Below are 26467 nucleotides of genomic sequence, written 5' to 3' on the forward strand. Positions count from 1 at the left end.
CTCACAAACGGTATATTCAGGTTAAAATTATTGTGCAAAAGGAATTTTATGTCAAAGCAAGAGCTATGGTTGACTCTGGAGCAGACTTAAACTGCATTAATGAAGGATTAATTCCATCCCGCTATTTTTCCAAAACTTCGGAAATATTGAATACTGCAAATGGAAAAAAGCTTTGGGTTAATTACAAGCTCGAAAATGCTGCAGTATGCAATAAAGGAATTTGTCTTGAAATGCCATTTATAATGGTAAAAAATCTTTCGCATTAAGTCATCCTAGGAAACCCTTTTCTTCATATGCTTTATCCAATCAAAAGCATTGATGAAAAAGGAATTACTAGTATGGTCAATTCTCAGGAAATTATTTTTAATTTCCTTACTCAACCTCGTTATCACGAGATTGATGTTCTTCAGCAAAAGATTGAAAGAAAAGAAAAATTCTTGAATTCTCTTTCTCAAGAACTAAGTTTTAAAAAGTTTAATGAAGCTTTGAAAAACAAGAATATCCTAAAAAGGATAGAAGAAGTTAAAAAACATATTGAAAAAACATGCTGCTCGGATATTCCGAATGCCTTTTGGACAAGAAAGAAGCATGTTGTTCACCTTCCTTATGAAATTGATTTCAAGGAAGGATCAATTCCTACTAAGGCTAGACCTATTGCAATGGGTCCAAAACATTTAGAAATTTGCAAAAAGGAAGTTGATGATTTACTTTCTAAGGGATTAATTAGACCCTCATACAGCCCTTGGAGTTGTCCAGCATTTTATGTTGAAAATGCTGCCGAGCTTGAAAGAGGAGTTCCAAGGCTTGTTATCAACTATAAACCTCTCAATCAAGCTTTGAGATGGGTTAGATATCCTATCCCTAATAAAAGGGATCTTCTCAATCGGCTTTATTCAACCAAAGTTATGTCAAAATTTGACATGAAATCTGGATTCTGGCAAATACAAATTGCCGAAGAGGGAAACCATCAGCGAAAATCTAGAGAGAGATGCTCTCCCTTCTCTCTAGCAATTCTCCCTTTTGAACGATAATCCACCTTTCGACCACCCCCCCACGCCGACCTTCCGTTCATCTCCGACCACCACCCTCGTTCGTCCAAGGCCACAACCACAACCCCGGCTCGCTCCACCAGTCTCGAGCCACACCTCACCAACCTCCGCTCAACTCCCCCGGTGCGGCTGGTGTCTTGACTCTCCTTCAGCCATGCCGGAACACCCGCCGGATCCTCCGCCGGGGTCCGAGGAACCCCGCACCATCTCGGATCAGCAAATGGTCCTCCGGGCGGCCGAGGACCCTCCCTTGGTCCAACAAATGACGTTCACGTCGGAAGAGGCTTCCTCCACAAGCCTTCCCTCCAAGAAAATGGCGAGGAAATCCTTGAAAACAAACGTGAAAGAGAGGAAAAGTACCCCGGCCCCTTCCACCAAAGGCGATGGTCGGAAAAGGTTTGTACTCTCACCTATGCCGGAAGACAAGCAACTCCGGAAGAAGATTGATTTCGGGGCTGAAGGTGGCTCACCGGGTGGAAGTCCCAAATGCAAAACAACCATCTTTCCGGCGCCCCCCGGCCGCGATATGAAGGTGGCTCTACCCGGGAATGAGGCCGAAATCGTCACCTATGATGAAGGGGATGAGAAAATCGCCATTGTTCTTGACTCTTACGACTATGCCGGCGAGATTCCGTCCTCCGGCCAAGACTCCGGCGACGGCCGGTCGACCGTCGAAGCAAGTGTCGAGCCAGCCGCGCACGCTCCCCCACCACCTCATGTTGGACCACGTGATGCACAACTCTCCAAGATGGTTGGTGAAGTCATCTTGCCAAATATGGATAAAGGAACAAAACCACCTTTGAAAAGCTCCTTTGTCCCGTACCCTCCCAATAAAGGTGTCACATGTGCTGCAAAGAATACCTTGAAAGAAGGAGTAGTCAACTTGCCCGAAATGGAGTTAGGAACAAAATCACCTTTTGAAAGTGCCTTGGTGCCTTACCACAATGGGGGCTCACGTGAGTTGCTAGCCGTTGAGGCTCCAATACAGCCACAAACCCATGAACTCATCCACCTCGCCACCTTGGACTCGGCGGAGACCCTCGACACAATGGCCACCCAACCCCTCATCATTGCCGGACCACCGGAGACCGGAAGTAAGCCCTACGTGGCGCGCGCCAGCCGGGTGCTGAGACTTGAACCTCCGGGGTCCTCACCCTCGACGGACCTTATCGCCTCACTTGAGGAGTTTCCACCACTTGAGAAAGGTAGAACACTCAAAATTCGGGACACTTTTGAGAAGGGATCACCGAGTCGGAAGGAGGAGATGGCCGCGACAAATCCAAAACTAAGATGGGGCAGCTCCGTGCCACAAGGAACGCAACCGAAAGCGCTTCTTCGATTAGGATATGGAGTCCCAAGCATTGAAACGTCCATCCCGATGGTAATTGGAGATAGTGACCCGGAGACGAGCAACAACTATACACCTCCGGATTTGCATGGGCCGAACCAACAAACTTCCGGAACAGGGATGGGGCCGAGCACGGGATTGAACCATGCGAACCTGCCCAAGACACACGAGCCACACTCGGCGACCGCCGGGAAGCCGATAACATTGGCCGAAGTGCTAAAAGGCTCCTCCGACCCAACCGGCCCGCAAGTGTTCGAACCGGAGAAGATTCAAAACATTGGCTTTGCCTCAACATCAAACGGCATCCCGACCATTTACTTTTCCGGGGCGGAGACACGAAAGTTGGCTGAAGGCATTGGGCACGCAATCGTGAGTAAGTTTTCTCATTCTATCCCCACGGGGCATCAAATTCAAAAGGCCCTTGACAACATCAAATTGAGTCGTGGCTTTAACTGGAAATATATTAATGCTAAACACATTCTTATTCAATGCGAGGACATTGGGGATTATGCTCGCCTTCTTGGTGGCCCGAGGGGCTCTCCCGTTTGGTTCATTGACCGACACCCGATGAGGGTATTCAAATGGTCCCCGGAATTTGATGCGTATTGTGAGTCCCCGATCGCGGCAATTTGGTGCAACTTAATAGGCCTCCCAATTCACCTCTATGATCAATCGGCCCTATTCGCCATCGGCAAGCTCCTCGGTACCCCAATTCAAATCGACCGTGCCACGGCCAACAAGTCTCGGCTATCCTTCGCACGCATTTGCATCGAGATTGATATTACAAAGCCACCTCCCGAGGAGATCATTCTTGATCTTTATGGGCGGGAGACGGTGCAACAAGTCCGATGGGATAAGATTCCTTCCTATTGTCAAGATTGCAAACATGTTGGACACACGAGGGAGGTTTGTTATGCAACGGGCAAGAAGGAACGACCGGCCAAGAGAAACTATAATGTCGGCCCACTCAAACAGCCACAATCGGACGACCGAGGTGTTAAACACATGCAAGACACCGGGGGGAATGATGCTAATCCTAATGATGCTAATCCTAATGAATGGAAACGCCAAGGGAAGAAAAAGAATAGTGGTGCTGATCGAGCAAACTACAAAGCAAAAGGAACCAAAGGTGCGGACACACATTGGCAAGGCCCGGACATCTTAGGAGATTTCAATGACAACAAGGAAGCTTCGTCGGAATCACATCGTGCGAGTGGAACTCGGAATGGTCGAGAGGCCTCAAGCCATCTTAAAGGCTTCAAGCCTTTTGCCTATCCACTCGAGGAAGCGACACCGGGTGTCGTTAACCGGGGCTCGGCCGTCCGGGGTGGGAATCCCGTCTCGGCACCCATCGGCCCAAGCGGCTCAACAACAAAGACCACCGTGGCCAAGAGTAGAGAACAAGAGAAGGCAAACTGTTTGAGCACTAATCAATACTTCTCCCTCATGGAAGATGAAGAATATGAGGATGGTGATCATGATGCCAATGAGAGCTTCGAGAGGGGTGCGCACAATAGTGATGATGCTGGTGGTGCGAGCAACCCAATCTTGGAGGCCGAGACGGATCACGAATGGCACGACCAACAAATGACCGATTACCGAGGGGGGCCTTCACACCCGCCGGGTACGGAACCTCACTGTTAATTATGTCCTTAAACTATATGTTTTGGAACGTTAGGGGTATTGCGAATGCTCCAACCCAAAACGTTTTAAAAAGATTGATCAAGTCTCATAATGTTCAATTTCTTGCAATAATGGAGCCGTTTACAGACCCCAACCCGGAGAAATTCTCTAGGGCATTGGGGCTAGTGTTTAAAGGCCCAAATACTAATGGGAAAATTTGGATTTTTGTTGAGAAGGGCGCCAACTTTGTTGTGGAAGAGGACTCGGATCAAATGCTCCACGGCCGTTTCCTCTCTCCTCGCCTTGAAAGACACATTTCAGTCTCGGCTATCTACGCGAAGTGCTCACGGACGGGAAGATACCACCTTTGGGATAAGTTGAGGGAGATTGCGGTCATCACCGACGGAACACCTTGGATCGTCGGCGGGGACTTCAACACTATTCTATCCCCACATGAGAGAGTTGGGAGCGACACCAACCGGCAAGCTGAGATGATTGACTTCGCCGAGACAATTGAGGATTGCAGGCTTCTTGACCCGGGGTTCGACGGATCGGACTACACGTGGGCAAAGAACGGACTTATGGAGAGGCTCGATAGAATTTTGGTGAATGATGCTTGGCCACAGGTTTTCGAGGCAACGAGGGTTACTAACCTCCCACGCGTCTCATCGGATCATGGGCCGGTCTTGGCAAGATGTAGATGTCCTAATCGGCAGCCCGGAGGAAAGGCCTTCCGATTCCAAAACATGTGGATCCGCCATGAGGGCTTCTTGGATACCGTACGCAATACTTGGAACCAGCCTACGGAGGCCGAGGGATTGCTTAATCTTCAAATCAAGCTTGCGCGAACAAAAAAAATGCTCAAACTTTGGAATAAGGAAGTCTTTGGAAATATACATGCCAATCTAAAGGAAATGGAAGATAAGGTGGCTGAGGCCCAAAGTTAGTTTGAAATAAACCCGTCGGGCGAAAACAGAGCCTTGGTAAACAAGCTCATTGCCAATTACATCCTTCTCCTCAAAATGGAGGAAGACTATTGGAGACAAAAAGCGGCCCTCCGATGGCTAGCGGATGGAGACAAGAACACAAGGTTCTATCAAAGCTGGGTTAAACAGAAGAGGATTCGATTGCGGATTCATAGAATTTCCGTGAATGGAGTGGAAATCACTGGGGAGGAAGAGATCAAGAACTCGGCGGTTGATTTCTACAAGAACCTCCTAGCACCCCCACCCTTGGCCCTCGGCGTGCCGGACTTTAGTTTGATCCGCCAGCTCCCACCTTCGGAACAACTCCGGGATCTTCCTACACCACCTGAGGGGGATGAAATTAAGCGAGCTGTGTTTGATATATCTGGGGATAGTGCACCAGGACCGGATGGTTTTACGGCTACCTTCTATCAAACGTGCTGGGGTATCGTGGGACAAGATGTGGTTCATGCGGTTAGACAATTCTTCCTTGGGGCGTTCCTCCCGCGGAGTGTCACAGCAACAAGTATAGTCCTGATCCCCAAGAAGCTCACTCCTGAATCGTGGGGGGACTATCGCCCCATCAGCTTGTGCAATGTGATCAACAAGATCATTACAAAGGTCCTTACGAAAAGGCTTACTCCTTTCCTTCCCCACGTCATTGCCCCAAACCAAAGTGGGTTCGTGAAAGGTCGACTTTTGAACGATAACGTGCTCCTGGCCCAGGAAATGTTCCACGAGCTTCCAAGGTGCTCCCCTGCCCCGAATGTTGCTCTTAAAATTGACATGACAAAGGCCTATGACCGTGTCCAATGGCCGTTTCTCATCAAGGTCATACGGCAAATGGGATTTCCGGAAGCTTGGATCTCCCTCATTGAAAGATGTGTTGGCACTTGTTGGTTCTCGGTGCTAATTAATGGCGCCCCCTCGGGCTTCTTCAAGTCTACCCGAGGGCTCCGACAGGGCGATCCTATCTCACCGGCCCTGTTTGTGATTGCGGCGGAATACCTCTCTAGGGCGCTTGATAAACTTATTTTGGGACACAAAGAGATGGCTTTCAAGGCGGCCCGGCACTGCATGGAGATTAGCCACTTAGCCTATGCCGACGATATCATCATCTTCACCCAGGCGGCGGCGCCCTCTATTAGGCGCCTAAGAGCATGCCTCGAAGATTATGCGGAGGTCTCGGGCCAACAAGTTAACCTTGCTAAGAGTAATTTCTACATTGCCGAGATTCATGATGGTTGGGCAGGATCAATCCACTCGGAAGGAGGATTCTTCTCACAAGGTACATTCCCTTTTCTTTACTTGGGAGTACCCATATTTCGAGCAGTTAAACGAACAGACATGTTTATGTTCCTCCGGGAGAAAGTGGCGTCGCGGATCTCGGGATGGGCTCATAGGCATCTCTCGTTCGGGGGGAGGCTAACACTAATCAAGAGTACCCTGGAAGCGGTTCTCCTTCACATTTTTCAAGCCATCAAGCCAACAGCCGGCGCTCTCAAACAGATTGATCAACAGCTGGCTAGGTTCTTCTGGGGATCCTCAAATGAAAGGAAGAAGACACATTGGATCGGGTGGGATCAAATCTGCCTACCCACCGCCGAGGGCGGCCTTGGCATCCGCAAGTCAAAGGAGATTCTACGAGCCTTCAATGTCAAATTGTGGTGGCGATTTAGGGAGCAAAACTCTCTTTGGGCTATTTATATGATGACCAAGTACTGTACCATGGCTTCCCCTCTTGTGGCTAGGCCCTCGGGACGAAGTAGCCCAAATTGGAAACGGCTCATGAAAGTTCGGGTGCAAGCACAGCCGCACATCAGATGGGTGGTGGGGCTAGGCAAGATCTTTTTCTGGGACGACATATGGCTCGGCAATTGCACCTTAAGGGAGCTAGCGCTTGATGATCGAAGATGCGCAAGGGATAGGATCGAGGACTATATCCGGGATGGAGTATGGGACGAAACCAAACTCCAACTCCTCCAAACCCAAGCCGGCCTCCCGCACCATGTAATCCAGCAAATTATCGGCACCCCAATTGTTCATGGAGAACCGGACATCCCAAGATGGAACATCTCTCGGGTCGGGGACTTCTCCCTTGCCACGACATGGGAGACCATCCGTAACCGGAGGCCTATCATCCGTGGCTTGGATGACTTATGGAAGGCCGGCCTTACACATTCAATTTCCATCTTCATTTGGAGGTTGCTCTCTAACCGTATCCCGGTCGACACAAAGCTCCAGTGGAGAAAGATTGAGATGGCCTCTAAATGCCAATGTTGCCAATTTAGGCCAAACATTGAGTCCCTACAACACCTCTTCATCCAAGGAACAGGGGCTACCAGGGTGTGGAGGGAGTTTGATGCTTGGTTTGAAGGATCAGCACCACGAATCCAGGTCAATGACACCATTCCGGAACGACTGGAGGTCTGGTCAAGAAGAACCAGGCAAGATAACAAGAAACACCTGAGCCACGCTATGCCTTATCTTATCATGTGGTTCCTATGGGCCGAGAGGAATCGTAGTCGTCACCAAATGACCCAATTCAAGGCGTACAACGTGGTGTGGCAGGTACAAACTTATATCCGAAACAGCATGATTAATGGGAACATAAAGAAAAAACATTGGAAGGGAGTGAGATTCAATTTTCACCTACCGGCCGAAGCGGAGAATAGGGTGCCGAGGCCTCTTGTTGTATCAATTAAATGGCACCCTCCGGACGGGGCATGGATCAAGATCAATACGGACGGTGCCTTCCTGGAATCCTTGGATAAGGCCGGAGGGGGAGGAATTATCCGTGACTGTGCAGGGCGAATGTTAGTCGCCTTCACCACACCACTCCGAGCCCACTCGGCCCTTGAGGCTGAACTCAAGGCCATCCATCACGGACTAACCTTGGCGAAGGAGTTTAACCGACCTATTTGGCTCGAGGTGGACTCTGAACAGGCGCTTAACCTCCTTAATGGTGCCAGCTGGGGGCCAGCCCAAGTTAGACATGAAGTAGCTCGTCTAATCGTCCTCAAACGACATATAACACTCCGCACATCCTTTATTCATCGGGAGGGAAACAAAGTGGCTGTTTTTCTAGCAAAAATGGGTGCGGAGAAATTAGAGTATCACCGCATGAATGATAGCACAGCCCCTCGGCTATTAAGGGCAATGATCCGCTTGGAGGAGATGGACATTCCGAATATCCGAGTCTGAGATGAAGACTCTACCTAGTCTAGGTCGTTTTTATCGTTTTGAGTTTTGAATGGAGTAGGGCGAGGTCCGCACCATGTTGGCGCGGACCGCTCACTACTCTAATGGCTCTTTCTTTGTCGGGACACCACTATCGGGTGTGGCCATGAATTGTAACCTACCCCCTTTTTTGAAATATAGGGATGAGGGACCCACGAACCCTCCACCGTGACGGTGTTTACCAAAAAATAAAAAAATAAAAAAAATTGCCGAAGAAGATAGATATAAAACGGCTTTCACTGTTCCATTTGGACATTATGAATGGAATGTAATGTCGTTTGGGCTTAAAAATGCTCCTTCTGAATTTCAACATATCATGAATGATATTCTTAAGCCAAACACAGAATTCTGTATATGCTACATTGATGATGTTCTGGTCTTTTCAAAATCTATTGACCAACATTTTAAGCATCTCAAGGCATTTATAAATGCTGTTATCCTTAATGGCCTTGTTATATCGGCTAAGAAGGTTAAAATATTTCAAACATAAATAAAATTTCTTGGACATATTATTAAAGAAGGGACTATTTTCCCTGTTGATAGGGCTATCTGTTTTGGGGAAAAATTCCCAAACGAAATTAAGGATAAAACACAACTTCAAAGATTTTTGGGGAGTCTAAACTATGTTGCAGACTTTTACAAAGATCTTGCCCTTGATGCCAAACCTTTATATGAAAGGTTGAAAAAGAACCCTCCTGTGTGGTCGTTAGACCATACAAATGCTGTCATCAAAATAAAGTTTAAAATCAAGGAAATTCCTTGTTTAGCAATAGCTGACCCGGAAACCTTCAAAATTATCGAAACTGATGCTTCTGAGTTAGGATACGGAGGAATACTTAAACAAAGAGTTAATAATAAAGAAACTCTTGTTAGATATACCTCAGGATTCTGGCAAGGAGCCAGAAAAAACTATTCTACTATAAAGAAAGAAATTCTCTCTCTTGTTCTCTGTATTCAAAAATTTGAAAGTGATTTATTATATAAAAAATTCCTTATTAGGATTGATTGCAAATCTGCAAAGGATATCATTGAAAAAGATGTAAAAAATTTAGCATCTAAACAAATTTTTACGAGATGGCAGGGAATTCTCTCTGTTTTTTATTTTGATATAGAGTTTATTAACGGAATGATAATTCCTTACCTGACTTCCTAACTCGCGAATTTTTGCAGGAAAATCATGCATCGGCAAATTGACAAAGGAAAAAAGAAGGTTAATAAACCTTCAAAGGGGGATCGTCAAGTGCAGTCTTATAAGGCCGCATATGCAAAAACACAAGAACAGCTTAAAGCTGAAACCCTTGAAAAAACTCCTAAAGAAAGGAGGCTTAGGGATGATGCCTATGCTTTGGCAATCGGGTCTAATCAGACCAATGAGTATATTTATCCATACATTCCTCTCTCAAATGAATGGATTTACCCAGTTGAAGAAAAATATGCTCACCTCTCTCCAGGAGAAATTTCTACCTTTTATTTGAGGGAGTTTGCTGACCCCTTTCTCTATCCAAAAGCATTTCAATATTATTTTGCTATACTGAGCACCACAAAATCTGTGGATTTTGATTCTGTTACCAGGGCAGGAACAGAATGGGCTTATTCCAAAGCCTTTATTAAAAAGGTCATCTCTCCTGAAGAATGGCAAGGTGACTTATACAGTTGCCGAGAAGTCGCAAAAGAAAAAAGAACCTGTGATAAGCCATGGTTCAACTACTTTGATTATATCAAAGCGTGGAAGGGAGCTTTCTGTTATGAAAACAGAAAAGCTAAACACAGTTGGTTCCTTCAATTCAGGGACTGTGAAACAACTAAATTTCCTCAGTGGTTCATTTTCTGGTTTTCAGAATGGGGATTAAATCCCATTGTTCTTCCTGATAAGGTCAGGAAGGTGTTCGAAGACTTTTGCGAGACTAATCAGTCCATGATATTTAAAGAACTCATGTTTGCCACACTTTATCAAGTGCCTTGGATTCTTAAATGGGATGTTGTCATACGAAGCGTTCCAATTAAGAAGCTCGAAGTCCTTCAGGGGCACATCCCATATTTGTGAAGAAGAATTCTCATCAAATGGTGGGAAAATTTTGAATTTTTTGAGGAATCAGTATTATCTAAAAGGGGAATTATTAACCTTGAGCCTGCTAAAGCTCAACCACCACCAGCAACCCTTAATAGGGATCTTGCGGGAATCTAGGGAGAACTTATCAAAAGCTCCCCTAGGAAAGATCTAAAAGATCTCAGAAGACTTCTTCAGCAAAAGCTTTCTGAGGAAGGAAGCGATGAAGGAGAGACAGAAAAATTTTCTGATGAGTCAGCCTCTGCAAGTCATCAGGATGATGATGACATTATGCTTGACTCTCAACTCCCGTGATTATGATCGTGATTGTAAATTTTTGGTTTTTATGGTAATACCTTTTTTAAAAATAACTTTGGAAAAGAAATTCGTCTTCTCCAAAACACTATTAAAAGAAGTAAAGAAAGGCTTATTGAGCTTGATGAAGAGAGATATTTCTACAGAAGGAGACAATGGTCCCTTGCACCAATTTATGAAGAAATGCATAGTCTTCATGTCATTATATGCGAATGCGAAAGAAAAATTTAAACTCTCACACTTATAAGTGCATGTTAAAATTGTCTTATGAATTTTAGAGACAATATTCTTGATAAAAGAAATAATTTCGGTCTTGAAATTAAAATCCTTAATAAGGAAATTTCAAGGTGGGAAGAACATGTTAAGAGTCTTTCTAAAGACCTTACTAGGAGCTTATCTTTTTGGAGAAAAAATTGAGATCTCATCTGTTTTACAGCACTATAAGAGGATTATTACAGAGGCAAAAAGAAAAAGAAAGATCCTCATTATTATTGCAGCAGCATAATTCATTGCTGTCATTTTCAATCTCTCTTTAAGGCAAAAATTATTGTCTTTTTTTTTAAAAAACACCTTATCGGTGGAGGGTTCGAGGGTCCCTCATCCCTATATATCATCCAACAATTTCAGTTACAGTTCTCGGTTACAAATGATCTTAATCGAAGCCAAAATACAAAACTATTACAACCAACTCAAGAACAAAAGCAATCAAATGCAACTCACAAACATCAAACTTGGCTCTAAGCACTTAAGAGTTGTTCGGGGTCGTGTCATGGCTGGCTCGACACCTGCATACTCTATGGTGATCAATTAAGTCTCTCCATCTTCACGAACGCGGATATTCGGGGTCCCCTTCTGCTCCAACCGGACGATATCTGTAAGGGCCTCCGGCGCATCTTGTTCGGACCAGGTTTGGCTGCAGATCATGTCCGTACCCATCTTCGCGAGTAAGTCGGCCGCCTTGTTGCCTTCCCGATGGATGAAAGTTGTTCGGAGGGTGAGCATGCGCTTTAGCAAGGCAATGTGCGCCATGGCGTGGCGAGTATGGGCAGGGCCCCATTGTGCCCCTTTGATAAGGTTAATGGCTTGCTCGGCATCCGACTCGAGCCAAGTTTCTCAAGGGCCTCGGCAATCTTTAATCCTTGCTGTATAGCAAGCAGCTCGGACTCGAGGGGTGATTGTGCTTCGAGGGGTAAGGCATAAGCCAAAATCAACGTGCCCGAATGATCCCGAATAATGCCCCCTCCCCCGGCCTTACCAGACCTCTCGAAGTATGATCCATCTGTGTTTAGTTTGATCCAAGGCTGATCCGGAGGCTCCCATTTGATCATCATTGCAAGCGGAAGTGGTCTTAGGCATTCGGCACGGCTAGGGATGGCGTCTCCAAGCCGAACTCCCCTCCAATGTTTTGGCTTGAGTCATCCATTCTCCATGTTGTTACGGATAAAGGTAATGGTCTGCCACACAACGTTATTCGCCCTGAACTGGAGTTCATGATGGCGGCTTCTATTTCGTTCTGCCCAGAGGAACCAAAAGATGATGTAAGGCAAGGCTCGGCTAAGATGTTTCCTACCTGGTTGCTGCGTTCTTCTCGCCCATACTTCAATTCGTGTGGGTATGGTGTCGTTTATCCCAAGTGGTGAAGAGGGGCCCTCGAACCATCCATCAAATTCTTTCCATACTCTTCTCGCCCCTACGCCTTGGATGAAAAGGTGTTGGAGGGACTCTGTGCTCGGCCGGTGGGGGCAGCAGTTGCATTTGGATGCGAGCTCGATCTTGCGCCATTGAAGTTTCGAATCAACAGGGATCCGGTTAGATAAGAGCCTCCAATTAAAGATTGCCATGGAAGTTGTGAGACCAGCCTTCCATATGTCTTCTAGTCCCTGGATAATTGGTCCTTGGGACCGAGACACCTCCCACGTTGAGGCCACGGTGAAGTTCCCTCGCCGGGACAAGGTCCATCTCGGGACGTCCGGATCTTCGGTTATTATTGGGGTGTTGCGGATCCGATCAATGATTGGTTGCGGAAGACCAGCTTGATCATGAAGCAATTGAAGTTTAGGAACATCCCATGTGTCGTTAGTGAAGAACTTCGAAACGGTTGTCATGGGATTGCCCCTCTCATCAATGCAAGTCTCCCTAAGGGGGATATCACTGAGCCATATGTCATCCCAAAAATAAATTCTTCCTGTTCCCACAAGCCATCGAATGTGCGGGTGGGCATGACCCCATGCCTTGGTCAATCTCTTCCAAGTTGGGCTTCCTCTACTCTTGGGTGTCGGGGCAAGTGGTGAGCCATTGGAGCAATATTTCTGCATCATGTACTGTGCCCATAAGGAATTTTGTTCTCGAAATCGCCACCACAGCTTGATGTTGAAGGCACGCAACCCCTCCGAGAACTTCCGAATGCCGAGTCCTCCCTCGTTAAAGGGAAGGCACATTTGGTCCCCACTAATCCAATGAGTTCTCTTCCTTTCATTAGTCGAGCCCCAAAAGAAACGGGCCAATTGTTGATCTAATAGCTTGAGGGTACCGGCCGTTGGCTCAATGGCTTGAAAGATATGAATGGGGATCGCCTCAAGTGTGCTCTTAATACGAGTGAGCCTCCCTCCAAAAGATAGATGTCGATGCGCCCATCCGGATACTCTTCTAGCTAGCTTCTCCCGAATGTACATAAACATTTCCGTCCGCTTGGCCCCTCGGTATATAGGAACCCCCAAATATAGGAAAGGGAACATACCCCGAGCAAATCCTCCTTCCTCTTGGATTGTTCGTGCCCATTGCTCGTGCACGTCTGCAATGTAGAAATTGCTTTTATCAAGGTTGATCTGTTTCCCTAAAACTTTCACATAATTGTCGAGACACGCTCTAAGCCGACGCATTAGGGCTGCAACCGCTTGGGTGAAAATGATAATATCATCAGCGTAAGCCAAGTGGCTGATTTCCATGCACTTCCTGGAGGCCTTGAATACCATCTCCTTCTTGCCAAGAATGAGCTAGTCGAGTGCCCTAGATAGGTAATCCGCGGCTATCACAAAAAGAGTCGGGGAGATGGGGTCTCCTTGCCTTAACCCTCGGGTTGATTTGAAGAACCCAGCGGGAACGCCATTAATGAGAACTGAGAACCAGCATGAGCCTATACATCGTTCGACAAGGCTTATCCATGCATCCGGGAAGCCCATGCGCCTAAGAACCTTAGTTAGGAAGCTCCATTGGACCCTATCATAGGCCATCAAAACGTTGTCATGTAGAAGTCGAACCTTAACAAAGCCGCTCTGGTTTGGTGAAATTACTTGGGGCAGGAACGGGCCGAGGCGAGCAGTGAGGACTTTTGTGATAATCTTGTTAAGGACATTGCAAAGACTTATGGGGCGGAAGTCAGCCCACGTCCCGGGCGAGGCCTTTTTCGGGATGAGGACAATATTTGTAGGCGTGATACTTCTGGGAGGGTATGCTCCAAGTAAGACCTGCATTATGGCATCCACAACATCCTTTTCAATGTTCCATGAGCTTGCTAGATGCTCCCCAGCACCTAATGTGGCAGTAAAGATTGACATGGCTAAAGCCTATGATAGGGTCCAATGGCCCTTCCTCTTCAAAGTTTTACGCCGTATGGGATTCCCGGATTCATGGATTTCACTTATGGAGAGGTGTATTGGGTATTGCTGGTTCTCGATCCTTGTTAACGGGGCACCCGCGGGCTTCTTTAGATCAACTCGTGGACTTCGGCAAGGAGATCCGATCTCCCCCGCTCTGTTCGTAATCGCTGCGGAATACCTGTCCCGAGCATTAGATAAGCTCATCCTCGGCCAAAAGGACATGACGTACAAAGCCTCCCGGAGATGCATGGAGATCAGCCATCTAGCCTATGCGGACGACATTATCATCTTCACCCAAGCGGCGGCAAATCCTATGCGCCGGCTAAGAGCTTGTCTTGAAAAGTATGAAAGAGTCTCCGGCCAACAAGTCAGCCTTGCTAAGAGTAATTTCTATATTGCCGAGGCCCATGAGCATTGGGCAAACTCGATCCAGGCGGAAGGGGGCTTCACTAGAGGGGTTTTCCCTTTCCTCTACCTCGGAGTACCTATCTATCGTGGTGTCAAACGCACGGACATGTTCCTTTTTCTACGAGAAAAGATTGCAAGAAGGATCTCAGGATGGGCACACCGTCACCTATCCTTTGGAGGAAGGCTTACGTTGATTAAGAGCACCCTTGAAGCGATCCCCTTACACATCTTCCAAGCCGTCGAGCCCACGGCCGGTACCCTTAAGCAACTTGATCAACAAATGGCCCGATTCTTTTGGGGGTCTACGAATGAGAAGAAGCGGACCCATTGGATTGGTTGGGAACAAATGTGTCGGCCCACTGATGAAGGAGGCCTTGGGATCCGGAAAACTATGGAGGTCCTCCGCGCCTTCAATATCAAACTTTGGTGGCGCTTTCGGGAGCAAAACTCCCTTTGGGCAAGATACATGATGGCAAAATATTGCACCAACTCCACACCGCTCACCTTGAGACTGCCGAGCAGGAGTAGCCCTACGTGGAGAAGGCTCTCAAGAGCATGGCCCCTCGCACAGCCGCACATGAGATGGCTAGTGGGACAAGGGGACATCTACTTCTGGGATGACATTTGGCTTGGCAATAGCCCTCTGAGGGAATTTAGTCTTGATGATAGGGGAAGACCAACCACCCGGGTTTCGGAGTTCATTACTAATGGGGGTTGGGATGTGCCCAAGCTTCAGCTTCTTCACAATCAGGCCGGCCTCCCTCAGCATGTTATCGATGGCATCATTAATACACCGATCCTCCATGATGAACAGGATATCCTGAGGTGGAACCTCTCTAAACATGGGGAATTCACGGTGGCTTCGACATGGGACACACTTCGAGGGCGAAACCCGATCATCCAAGGTTTGGGGGACGTTTGGAAGGCAGGCCTCACCAACTCAATAGCCATCTTTATCTGGAGGCTTCTCTCCAATCGGGTGCCGGTTGACACGAAGCTTCAGTGGCGGGAGATTGAGCTAGCCTCTAAGTGCCAATGCTGCCCCCACCGACCGAATACCGAGTCCCTCCAACACCTCTTCATCCAGGGACATGGAGCTCGCAGAGTATGGAGTGAGTTTGACGGTTGGTTCACAGGCCCGTTCCCCCGCATCCATATCAATGATACAATCCCTACGAGAATCGAAGTGTGGGCGCGAAGGTACCAACAGCCGAACAAGAAACATCTTAGCCGAGCCACTCCATACCTCATTCTGTGGTTTATCTGGTCGGAGAGAAACAGGAGTCGCCACCAAGGCACACAGTTTAAACCACAAAACGTGGTATGGCAGGTCCACATGTTCATTCGGAATGCTATGTCCAATGGAAGCTTGAAGCCGAAACATTGGAAGGGAGTTAAACTTGGAATCAACATTCCTCAAGCGGCGGCAATCAGGGCGCTACCCCTAGCCATGGCAATCAAATGGAACCCCCCGGACCAGCCGTGGATAAAGCTCAACACCGATGGCTCCTACAATGAAGCGAACGGTAGAACAGGGGCTGGAGGGATTATTCGAGACCACTTGGGTAAGATGCTCGTCGCCTTCAGCACACCCCTAGAAGCACACTCGGCGTTAGAGGCGGAGCTGTTGGCCATGCTCCACGGGCTAAATATAGCCAAAGAACTCGCCCTACCAATCTGGATTGAGTCCGATGCAGAGCAAGCAATCAAATTGGTCAATGGGACAGGATGGGGCCCGGCACTCGCCCGGCAAGCGGTGGCGCAACTAACCCTTCATAAACGCCAACTCAAACTCCGAGCCACCTTCATACACAGGGAGGGGAACAAAGCGGCGGATTTCCTTGCGAAAATGGGGCTAGTCCAAGACAGTGGTCTACGAATGCACTACAACTCAGCACCGAGAGAACTGTTGGACTTGGTTAGATTGGACGAGATGGGAGTGTCGCACATCCGATACCTTGACGGGAACGGGCATTAAAGTTGATAATGAGACGATGGGAGACAATAGTGACTAGCTTTTTGGTTAATTGTATTTTGGAAAAGAGTATGATGAGGTCCGAACCTTGTGGGATTGGACCGCATACTACTCTTGATTTGTTACGGCACACCACTTTTGGGTGTGGCCACGCCTTGTAATTACCGCCTTTGGAAATATAGGGATGAGGGACCCACGAACCCTCCACCGTAGAGGTGTTTGATAAAAAAAAAAAAAAAAAAAAAAAAAACGCCCCTAACGTTCCAAAACATGATATTGAAAGACATAATTAACAAAGAGAGTCCGTACCCGGAAGGTGTGAAGGCCCTCCTTGAAGTAAGACAATTTGTTGTTCTTTGTCCCGTGCTTGTTCCTTGTCTTCAAGGCGCGGAAGGGATTCATTATCGTGCTAAGTGGCTGAATGTCCATCGCAGCCATGTCCTCCTCCCCGCATCCTTTGACGTCAAACTCCTCATTGGCCATGAGCGAGTAGTACTTGTTAGTGCTCATGACATTTCCCATCCAATCATCACCCTTCCTACCACCATTTGACGAAGGGTGGCGCCAACCCCCTCTCGAACCCCCTCGGGAGCCCCCTCTGTAGCTTGGTGTGCCTTGGCGAGAAGAATCACCTTGTTCCCAATTGTCAACCATTACCTCATCCGCATTTGCCAACACAGTTCGTCCCGACCCCTTTGGGGATTTATCTCTCGTACCCTCTCTTCGAGGCTCACAAATGATAGGTTCGTCTTCCACAAGCACAATCTCTCCGTGTAGGTTACCAACAATATCCGGACCCTCCCATTCTGGTTCAATCCTCCCTTCCCTATTCGGTTTGGCTTACGGTTGCGCACCTTTGCCTTTGTTTCTTCCTTGGCGTTTCCATTCGTTGGTGTTAGTTGGGTTATGCGTTGAGTTGGCTTGCTTTTCGGTCTGATCATTTCCATCTTGAGTGGCTTTTGTGAGGGGTGGCGCTATTGTAGTTCCTCTTTGCCGGCCGTTCGGTCTTGCCGGCTGCATAGCACACATTACTTGCATGCCCGACGTGCTTGCATTCGCGGCAATAGGCTGGAATTTTGTCCCACCGGACTTGTTGCACCGTCTCTCTTCCGCAAATATCCAATATTATTTTTTTCCGGGGGGGGCTTTGTGATGTCAATCTCGACACAAATGCGCGCAAAGGACAGCCTAGTCTTGTTCGCGGTGGCTCGATCCACTTGGATTGGGGTCCCGAGAAGCTTGCCAATGGCGAACAATGCAGATTGGTCGAACAAATGAATAGGGAGCCCGATTAGGTTGCACCATATCGCTGCGATTGGCGACTCACAATATGCATCGAAATCCGGGGTCCATTTGAACACCCTCATCGGGTGGCGGTCAATAAACCACACCGGCGTCCCCTTCGGGCCACTAAGTATCTTAGCATAATCCGCCAATTCCTCGCATTGGATGAGAATATGTTTGGCATTAATATATTTCCAAGTAAATCCACATTGAAATTTAATGTTATTGAGAGCTTTTTGTATTTGACCAACTGATGGTATAGAGAGGGAGAATTTATCTACGATACCATGTCCCATATTCTCGGCGAGCTTCTGAATCTCCACTCCCAAAAAGTAAATAGCCGGAATCCCATTTGAAACCATAGCGAGACCAATCGTTTGGAGCTTATCGGGTGCGAAAACTTGTGGGCCGTTCGGGTCCGGGACCTCCTTGATCATATCAGCCATAGATCGCCATGCAATAGTATTTTCCGTCCCCACCGCGGCTCCACCGGCCTGTTTGGGGACACCAGGGTCTGGTCTAACTCCCTTCTCGGCCCTATTGTGGGTAGCATTCATTGCGGTTGACGGATTCACTTTAAATTGGCAGGCCATTGTTCCCTCCATGGTAGTTGTCGTAATGATCTCCTCTTGCTCCACGACATTAGGGGTGATAGCCGGGTTCGTGGGTGACTCTTGGGAATGCGCCATCGCCCCCGCGTTTTGTAGCACATCTTGGCTTGATTGGGAGCTTGGTGGCGGTTGCGACCCTCTCGGCCGGCCACTCTCAAAGGAGTCTCGAAGCTTGAGGGTGCGACCCTTCTCTAAAGGTGGGAATTCTTCATGATAGTTCTTGAAGGCCGACGAGGGTGTTATGGGGGAGGGGTCATTACGAATTCTAAGTATCCAGTTCGGCTCGGCCGCCGGTCGCCCTATGTCCACTTTTCCGGCGTCGATGAGCGGTTGGGTCTCCATGGCGTCAAGTGTATCCGCCAAGTCCAAGGAGGCTACAAGGAGGAGGTTGGTAGGATTTGACTGCACATGGCCTCCCAAGTCTAGTGCATCACGTGAGTCACCATTGTGGTAAGAGACCAAACCACTTTCCAAAACCTCTTTTGTACCCATATTCATTTCAAGAAGTTTGACTCTCTCTTCCTCCAATACTTCTTTTGTTTTTGCAGCAACAAGTATAAGTGTATTGCCATGACTTGGCTGGATGACCGTTACCTCATCGGCGGCCGGCCCCTCTCCGGCTCTCCGGTCGGAATCTTGATCGGAAAAGCGCGAGTTATTAGGAGGAGCTTCACATACCTTGATTGGCTTGTCCAAATCAAGCTCGTCATTGAAGTCACGTTGCTCGCACGTCTTTGGCCGGATGATACCCTCAATTTCTTTGTTTGAAGTCGCCGGAAATATTGCCCCTTTGAATTTGGGACTCTCAAGTGGGGTACCTTCCTCCTCTCCGAAATCTATCTTCTTCCGGAGTTGCTTGTCTTCGGGAAGTGGAGACGGGATGAATCTCTTCCGGTCGTTCTCTTTGGTTGGTGGTGCTGGAGTGCTCTTCCGTGACTTAAGTTTAGCTTTGGCCAGCTTCATTGCCGCCTTCTTAGATGCTTGCTTCGGGGAAGATGGCCCCACTGAGCAAAATGTCATGGCTTGGTCCGAGAGGGTTCGCATTCATCCGGCGGTGGAGGGTCGCTCGGCGGGCCGTCCGACATGGCCGGACCAGTGAGGTTACCGTGGGAGATGGAACAAGGGTGGCATTCGAAGGAGAGTTGGGGGTCGAGTGCAAGTGATGATAACGCGTGCCGTTGGGGTGTGGTAGTGAACGTCGGCGTGGGGGCGAATTGGGCGGAGGTGGAAGGTGTTGTAACCGTTGGAGGGGTGGGATTTGCTAGAAAGAAGGTGGAGCGTCTCTCTCTAGAATCTTTTGGCAAAAATTATTGCCGACAAGTTTCTGTTCATCTTTTGAAATTTCAGGAGAATCTTTTAACTTTCAAGAAAAGAAAAAGGATGACTCACCTCCATATGACGCAAGCAATGACGAATTCCCAATTAATTGTTTTGAAGATGTTGCTTGAAGTCCGGAAAAGACCTTATTTATAGGCAACCTTTGAAGTGAAGATCTCACGCTTCCATTACTCACTCACACTTCCTCACACTATCTCATGTGCTGAGAATTCACTCGTAAAATAGTCCCTGTAACTTCCTGTATATTACAAGTTGTAATCGGACCACCAAGAGTGGATTGGCCATTGGGTTCGGATCGTGGCCCAAGTAGAAGCCAACGTGAACTCTCCACGCTCCGAAAGAGACCATCACGGGATGTCTGGTTCCCCTTGAAGGATCGGGGTCTTGAGGATGTGGTCAATGATATATTGCGGGAGGCTGGCTTGATCGTGGAGGAGTTGAAGTTTGGGTTCGTCCCAATCGCCGTCCTTGATAAAATCAGAAACTCGGGCTGTTGGACTACCCTTTTCATCTAGGCTGAGATCTCTAAGTTGGGAATTGCCCAGCCAGATGTCGTCCCATAAGTATATCTTACCTTGTCCCCACTAGCCATCGCATGTGCGGGTGAGCGTGGGTCCATGCTCTAGACAATCTCTTCCATGTTGGGCTATTCCGTCCCGTCGTCGTTGAGGTAAGTGGGGAAGGGTTGGGGCAATACTTGGCCATCATATATTGGGCCCAGAGGGAAGTTTGCTCCCGGAAGCGTCACCACAGCTTTATATTAAAGGCACGGAGGACCTCCTTGTTCTTGCGTATCCCGAGCCCTCCCTCGGCGGTGGGGAGACACATCTGGTCCCAGCTGATCCAATGAGTCCTTTTCCTATCGGTAGTAGAGCCCCAGAAGAACCGTGCCAATTGTTGATCAAGCTGCTTGAGGGTGCCCGCCGTTGGCTCAACAGCTTGGAAGATGTGCAAAGGTATCTCCTCAAGGGTACTCTTGATAAGGGTAAGCCTTCCTCCAAAGGATAGGTGGTGATGGGCCTATTCGGAGATCCTCTTTGCTATCTTTTCCCGGAGGAACAAAAACATCTCTGTCCGCTTCACACCTCGATAGATGGGGACATCGAAATAGAGGAAAGGGAAGTTTCCCCGAGAGAAGCCTCCATCCGTTTGAATTGAGGCCGCCCATTGCTCGTGGGTTTCGGCAATGTAGAAGTTGCTTTTGGCAAGATTGATTTGTTGTCTGGAAATTTTCTCATACTCATTAAGGCACGATCTGAGCCGCCGCAGGGGGGTGGAGGCCGCTTGCGTGAAGATGATTATGTCATCGGCGTAGGCTAAGTGGCTGATCTCGATGCATCTTCGGGATGATTTGAAAGTCATTTCCTTTTGGCCGAGGATGAGCTTGTCGAGGGCTCTCGACAAGTAGTCAGCGGCGATCACAAACAATGCTGGTGAGATGGGGTCGCCTTGTCTTAATCCCCGTGTAGACTTGAAGGAGCCCGCGGGGGCTCCATTGATGAGGACTGAGAACCAACAATAGCCGTTGCACCTTTCAACGAGAGAGATCCAAGCATTCGGGAAACCCATGCGCCTTAGGACATTGAGGAGAAAAGGCCATAGGACTCTGTCATAGGCTTTGGCCATGTCAATCTTTATCGCCACATTTGGGGCCGGGGAACATCTCGCCAACTGTGGAACATCTCCTGGGCGAGGAGAGCATTGTTTTTGAGGAGCCGGCCTTTCACAAATCCACTCTGGTTTGGGGATATGATCTGAGGAAGAAACGGAGTAAGTCTTGACGTTAGTATCTTTGTAATAATCTTGTTCACCACATTATAGAGGCTGATGGGTCGGTATTCCGCCCATGACTCAAGTGAGGTCTTCTTTGGGATGAGAACGATGCTTGTGGTTGTTATGCTCCGGGGGGAGATAGGTACCACTGAAGAACTGCTCAATCGTTTCCACAAGGTCCGAGCTCACAATGCTCCAGCATGATTGGTAGAAGCTGGCCGAGAACCCATCGGGCCCGGTTGCACTGTCCCCCGAGATATCGAAGGTCGCACGCTTCACCTAATTTAAATCCGGAGGCCGAGCAATATCCGTGAGGTGCTCATTGGCTTGTACTCTGTGAATCAGCTCAAGGTCCGGTTCATCTAGGGTTGGGTTGCATGGGGCAAGGAGGTGTTGATAGAAGTCAACCGCTGACTTTTTAATCTCCGCTTCATCGGTGATCTCGTGCCCATTAGCCCGTATCGAGTGGATGCGCAGCCGGACCCTTTTTTGTTTCATCACCGAACGTTGATAAAAACGGGTGTTCTTATCTCCCTCGGCCAACCATCAGAGGGAAGCTTTTTGGCGCCAAAAGTCCTCTTCCATCCTTAGGAGAAGAATGTATTCAGAAATGCATTTGTTGATCGCCGTTCGGTTCGTCGGGGTTGGGCTTGCCTCGAAATTTGCTTGGGTCGTGCTAATCTTCTCCTCCATGCGCTTGAGGTTGTCATGCACGTTCCCAAACACTTCTTTGTTCCACGTCTTTAGGGCTCTTTTGACCCTAGCGTGCTTGATCTAGAGGTTTAGTAGTCCATTCGCTCCCCGTGGGCTCCGCCCAAGCCTCCTGCACTAAAGCCAAGAATCGTTCATGCCGGATCCACATATTCTGGAATCTAAAGGCTTTGCCACCGGTATTGTGGTTCGACGTCTTGCATCTTGCGAGAATCGGCCCGTGGTCCGTGTTGTCTCAAAGACTCTAGGGCAAGCTTTGTTAATCAACACTCTGTCCAATCTTTCAAACAGCCCGTTCTTGGCCCAAGTGAACTCCGCCCCGTCAAACCCAGAGTCGAGGAGCTTGCAATCTTCGATGGCCTCCGCAAAATTGATCATATCGGCTTGCCGATTGGTGTCGCTCCCAGTTCTGTCCCGGTGAGACAGGATGGTGTTGAAATCGCCACCAATCATCCACAACATTCCATCAAGTAACCCAGCCAACTCTCTCATTTTGTCCCACAGGGGATACCTCTCTGATCTCGTGCACTTCGCGTACACGGCTGTGACGGCAAGGGCACTACCCAAGCGAGGGGACGAAAAGCGCCCGTGGAGGACTTGGTCCGAGTCATCATCAATATCAAACCTTGATCCATCTTCCGTAAAGATCCAAATTTTTCCGGTAGGGTTCGAGCCTCTGAACTTTAGCCCAAGAGCCTTGGAGAAACGATCCGGGTCCGGGGGCGTGAGGGGTTCCAAAATTGCAAGAAACATGATATTATGACAATTAATAAGTCTTTTTAGGACGTTTTGGGTTGTCGCGTTAGCGATTCCCCTAGCATTCCAAAACATAAGGTTGTGAGACATCATTAACAAGTTAGGTACGTACCCGGGAGGGGTGGATTCCCTCCTTGATATCCAATGAGTTTTTGCTCTTCATTCCTTATGTTAACTTCATCCTCGCCAAGAAGTAGCGTGGCGTCCTCCATATCCTGATTGCACTTCCATAGCCACCTCTTCTACCTCTCTACATTCATCAACATCGAATTCTCCATTCGCCACGAGGGAGTAGTACTTATTAGAGCTCATGTGGTTTCTCGTCGGGAAGTACTCTCTCCCCCTCAACATAGAGTGGCGACCACCCCCCCACGAGCCCCCTCGAAAGGGTGGGGTGACCGGGCGTTGGGCGTTGGAAGGCCCCGGAGCAACATCCGAATGCCCTTGGATCTGTGGTGGTGAAACGGGGGTAGGGCGAGACAGGGAGCCCCAATCTACATCCCCGGCTCTAGGCCCCCTTGTGCCTGGCGCTCCACTTTTCGCTCCTTTCCCATCCTTGAGTTCACCCACAATGTCGGGCCCCGTCTATTTGAAAACCTTAGCTTCAACTCTACTTGGACTATTACTTGACCGGTCGCCCGTACCCTTGTTCTTACCTTGGTGTCTCCATTCGTTGGGGCTAGGGGTGTGTTTCACCAATTCTTGCTTTCCTTTCGTGCCAAGTGCCTCGGATTGCGGCTGCTTTGGAGTGGCTATGTTGTAGGTTCTTTTTGCGGGTCGTTCCCTTTTTCCCGTCGCATAGCACTCATCGCTTTGATGGCCCACATGCTTGCATCTCGGCAATATGAAGGTATCTTGTCCCACCGGACTTGTTGCACCGTTTCACGGCCACATATATCAAGGATTATTTCTTCGGGGGGAGGTTTTGTGATGTCTATCTCGATGCAAATATGTGCAAAGGAGAGTCTAGTCTTGTTGGCCGTGGCACGATCAACATGGATTGGCGTGCCAAGAAGCTTGCCGATGGAGAATAGGGCGGATTGGTCGAACAAATGGATAGGGAGGCCGATTAGGTTGCACCAAATTGTCGCAATCGGGGACTCGCAATAAGCATCGAAATCCGGTCATGGTGAACACACCCTCCTCCCCTACCAAGGAAGTGTTGGCTCTTTTTTGGTAAATGGCAATTTGAATTTAAATTCTACTCCATGTGCCACACACCCTCCTCCCTACCAATCGGTCATGGTGAACACAAGGGGGACCGGCCTCCCGACGCCCGGCTAGCGGAAAACTCGACGGAAAACCTGGTGCCGCCGACGGGAGCTTGGAAGGTGGCGAAAGTACTCCACCCCCAAAAGGGGTCGGGGAGCGTGGGAGGAGAATCAGCCACGCACAAGCCCTTTAGGGCCGAGCCAATACCTTTGGATGACACCACGATTAAAGCCGTGGGGAAGGCCGGATGCTTTGATGGCACACCATCCCTTACCTTCTCCGATTCTGAAACGGACGACCTCTCAGAGAAGCTAGGGCTAGCCGTCGTTGGAAAGTTCTCACACTCGCTCCCATCTCCCTCCCAAATCCAAAAAAGCCTTGGAAGTTTGGGATTAGTGGGTTCTTTCACTTGGAAATACTTGAATGCGAAGCACATCTTAATTCAATTCCAAGCGATGGCCGACTACGCTAAGGACTTAAATGGCCCCAATGGGAACCCCAATTGGTATGTTGATATCCACCCGATGAGGGTGTTCAAGTGGGCGCCGGACTTTGATACATTTTTTGAGTCGCCGGTTGTCGCCGTTTGGTGCAACATCATGGGAATCCCGGCGCATCTCTTTGAGGAATCGGCTCTCATGGCAATCGGTAAACTACTAGGCAAGCCACTACAAACCGATCATGCCACAATCCATCAAAGCCGGCTCTCCTTCGCAAGGATTTGCGTAGAGATTGACATCTCTACTCCCCCAACGGAAGAGATCATCCTTAATATCCGAGGCAAAGATTCAAAGTACAAAGTGGCATGGGACCGTATCCCATTGTTTTGTGCTAATTGTAAACATGTTGGGCATGAGAAAGAGGATTGCCATGCATCGGGAAGAAAGGCTCGGGGCAGAGACAAGGATCGCCGAGCATCATCCAAGGAGAACCACTCAAGCCCTGCCGCCAAGATCATCCGCCGTGAGTGGCGCCCAAAGGCCGATGCTTGGGTCGGCACTCCATCATCCATTGGACAGTTGGAGAAGGCCAAAGATAGTAACAACCACGCGGAGAACATTGAGGGTACATTGAGTGGGAGATCGTCGAAGTCAAGAGTGGCTAGTAGGGGTCACCCAAGTGTGGATGAGGATGGCTTCCAATTGGTGTCGAGGAAGAGGAAGGGAAAGGTGCATGAGGGCGATATGCACACCAAGGCTCCACAAGTTGAGGATTGGCATTTGAAGGAGAATGTTGCTACGGTGACATTCGGGAGTGTTCCATCGGGTGCGAATGACTCGAGATTTAGCTCCATGAGTGTCGCATGTGGGCCCCCTAACCGGGAGATCGAGGGCCTCATCGAGGACCTTGATCCAGGAGGGCATGTCCCTAGCAGAGGTATCCCGATTGCGGGCTTTAGCTAGGTGATGGACAAGATTTTTGGGGATGCAAAGGCTGCATCAAATGGTAATTGGATTTTGAGAGTATATAGATGACCATCCTAGTTGTTAGGGAGGCCCGCGTTGTACTCTAATAGTCATGTCTTGGCGAGTCATCACTTTTGGGCGACTCGGTGTATGTTTGGTTCCGGGTAATGTACCCTCCGCCCCTTAGGGTGTTTTGAATTTAAAAAAAAATAAGCATCGAAATCCGAGGCCCATTTGAAAACCCTCATTGGGTGGCGGTCAATGTACCATACCGGTGTTCCTTTTGGACCTCCTGATGGACCTACACCCAAGCTGATCTACAAGGACAAGAAGATGGATCCATTGTTCATTCGAAGTGGACCAATTACAAGAGCTAGAGCTAAGAAGATAAAGGAGTCCATGATGCTTTTAGTTGATGAAATAAAAGCCCAATTCCAAGACCAATCTACATTGGGCCAAATGGTGAATATTATTCAAGTTAGTGGGCAGCCCAATGCATGAAGTTTTGAGTCACTATATATCACATTTTGGAGGCCCAAATTGAAGATACATGATGCATTTTCGTCCAAGTTGGAGCAACCAAAATGAAGAGTCATTTTTAAGTTACTTTTTGAGTTAAATAAGTGACTTTAGATGTCCTAAAGTCACACCAATAGTTTAGGAGTTACTTTTCACTTATTATGAGTCATTCTAAAGGTCTTAAGTTGTACTAATGATATGAGACTTTCAAGAGTCCATTCTAGCCTATAAATAGGCTTGTAAGCATGTCATTTGAGGACACCATTGATCAAATACGAAAATAGACTTTGT

At 48.4% G+C, this 26467-nt stretch overlaps 2 protein-coding genes across 2 annotated transcripts; one reads left to right on the top strand and one right to left on the bottom strand.

Moving 5' to 3' along the window:
• Positions 1-33: 33 nt before the first annotated feature.
• LOC121781156 lies at positions 34-19738 on the bottom strand. The gene is made up of 2 exons (XM_042178867.1): positions 16876-19738; positions 34-153 (listed from the first exon to the last, which is right to left on the bottom strand). Exon 1 carries the CDS (start codon positions 19503-19505, stop codon positions 17595-17597), a length of 1911 nt encoding a protein of 636 aa, XP_042034801.1. The 5' UTR covers positions 19506-19738; the 3' UTR covers positions 34-153; positions 16876-17594.
• On the top strand, positions 4152-4967 carry LOC121781457. The gene has a single exon (XM_042179194.1). The coding sequence runs from the start codon at positions 4152-4154 to the stop codon at positions 4965-4967; it is 816 nt and encodes a 271-aa protein (XP_042035128.1).
• Positions 19739-26467: the final 6729 nt, after the last annotated feature.

The sequence above is a fragment of the Salvia splendens genome, chromosome 20 (assembly GCF_004379255.2).
Source record: "Salvia splendens isolate huo1 chromosome 20, SspV2, whole genome shotgun sequence".
Lineage (NCBI taxonomy): Eukaryota > Viridiplantae > Streptophyta > Magnoliopsida > Lamiales > Lamiaceae > Salvia > Salvia splendens.

Coding starts and splice junctions, on each gene's coding strand:
- LOC121781457 (XM_042179194.1), top strand. CDS start 4,152: ATGGAGCCGTTTACAGACCCCAACCCGGAGAAATTCTCTAGGGCATTG.
- LOC121781156 (XM_042178867.1), bottom strand. CDS start 19,505: ATGCGAACCCTCTCGGACCAAGCCATGACATTTTGCTCAGTGGGGCCA.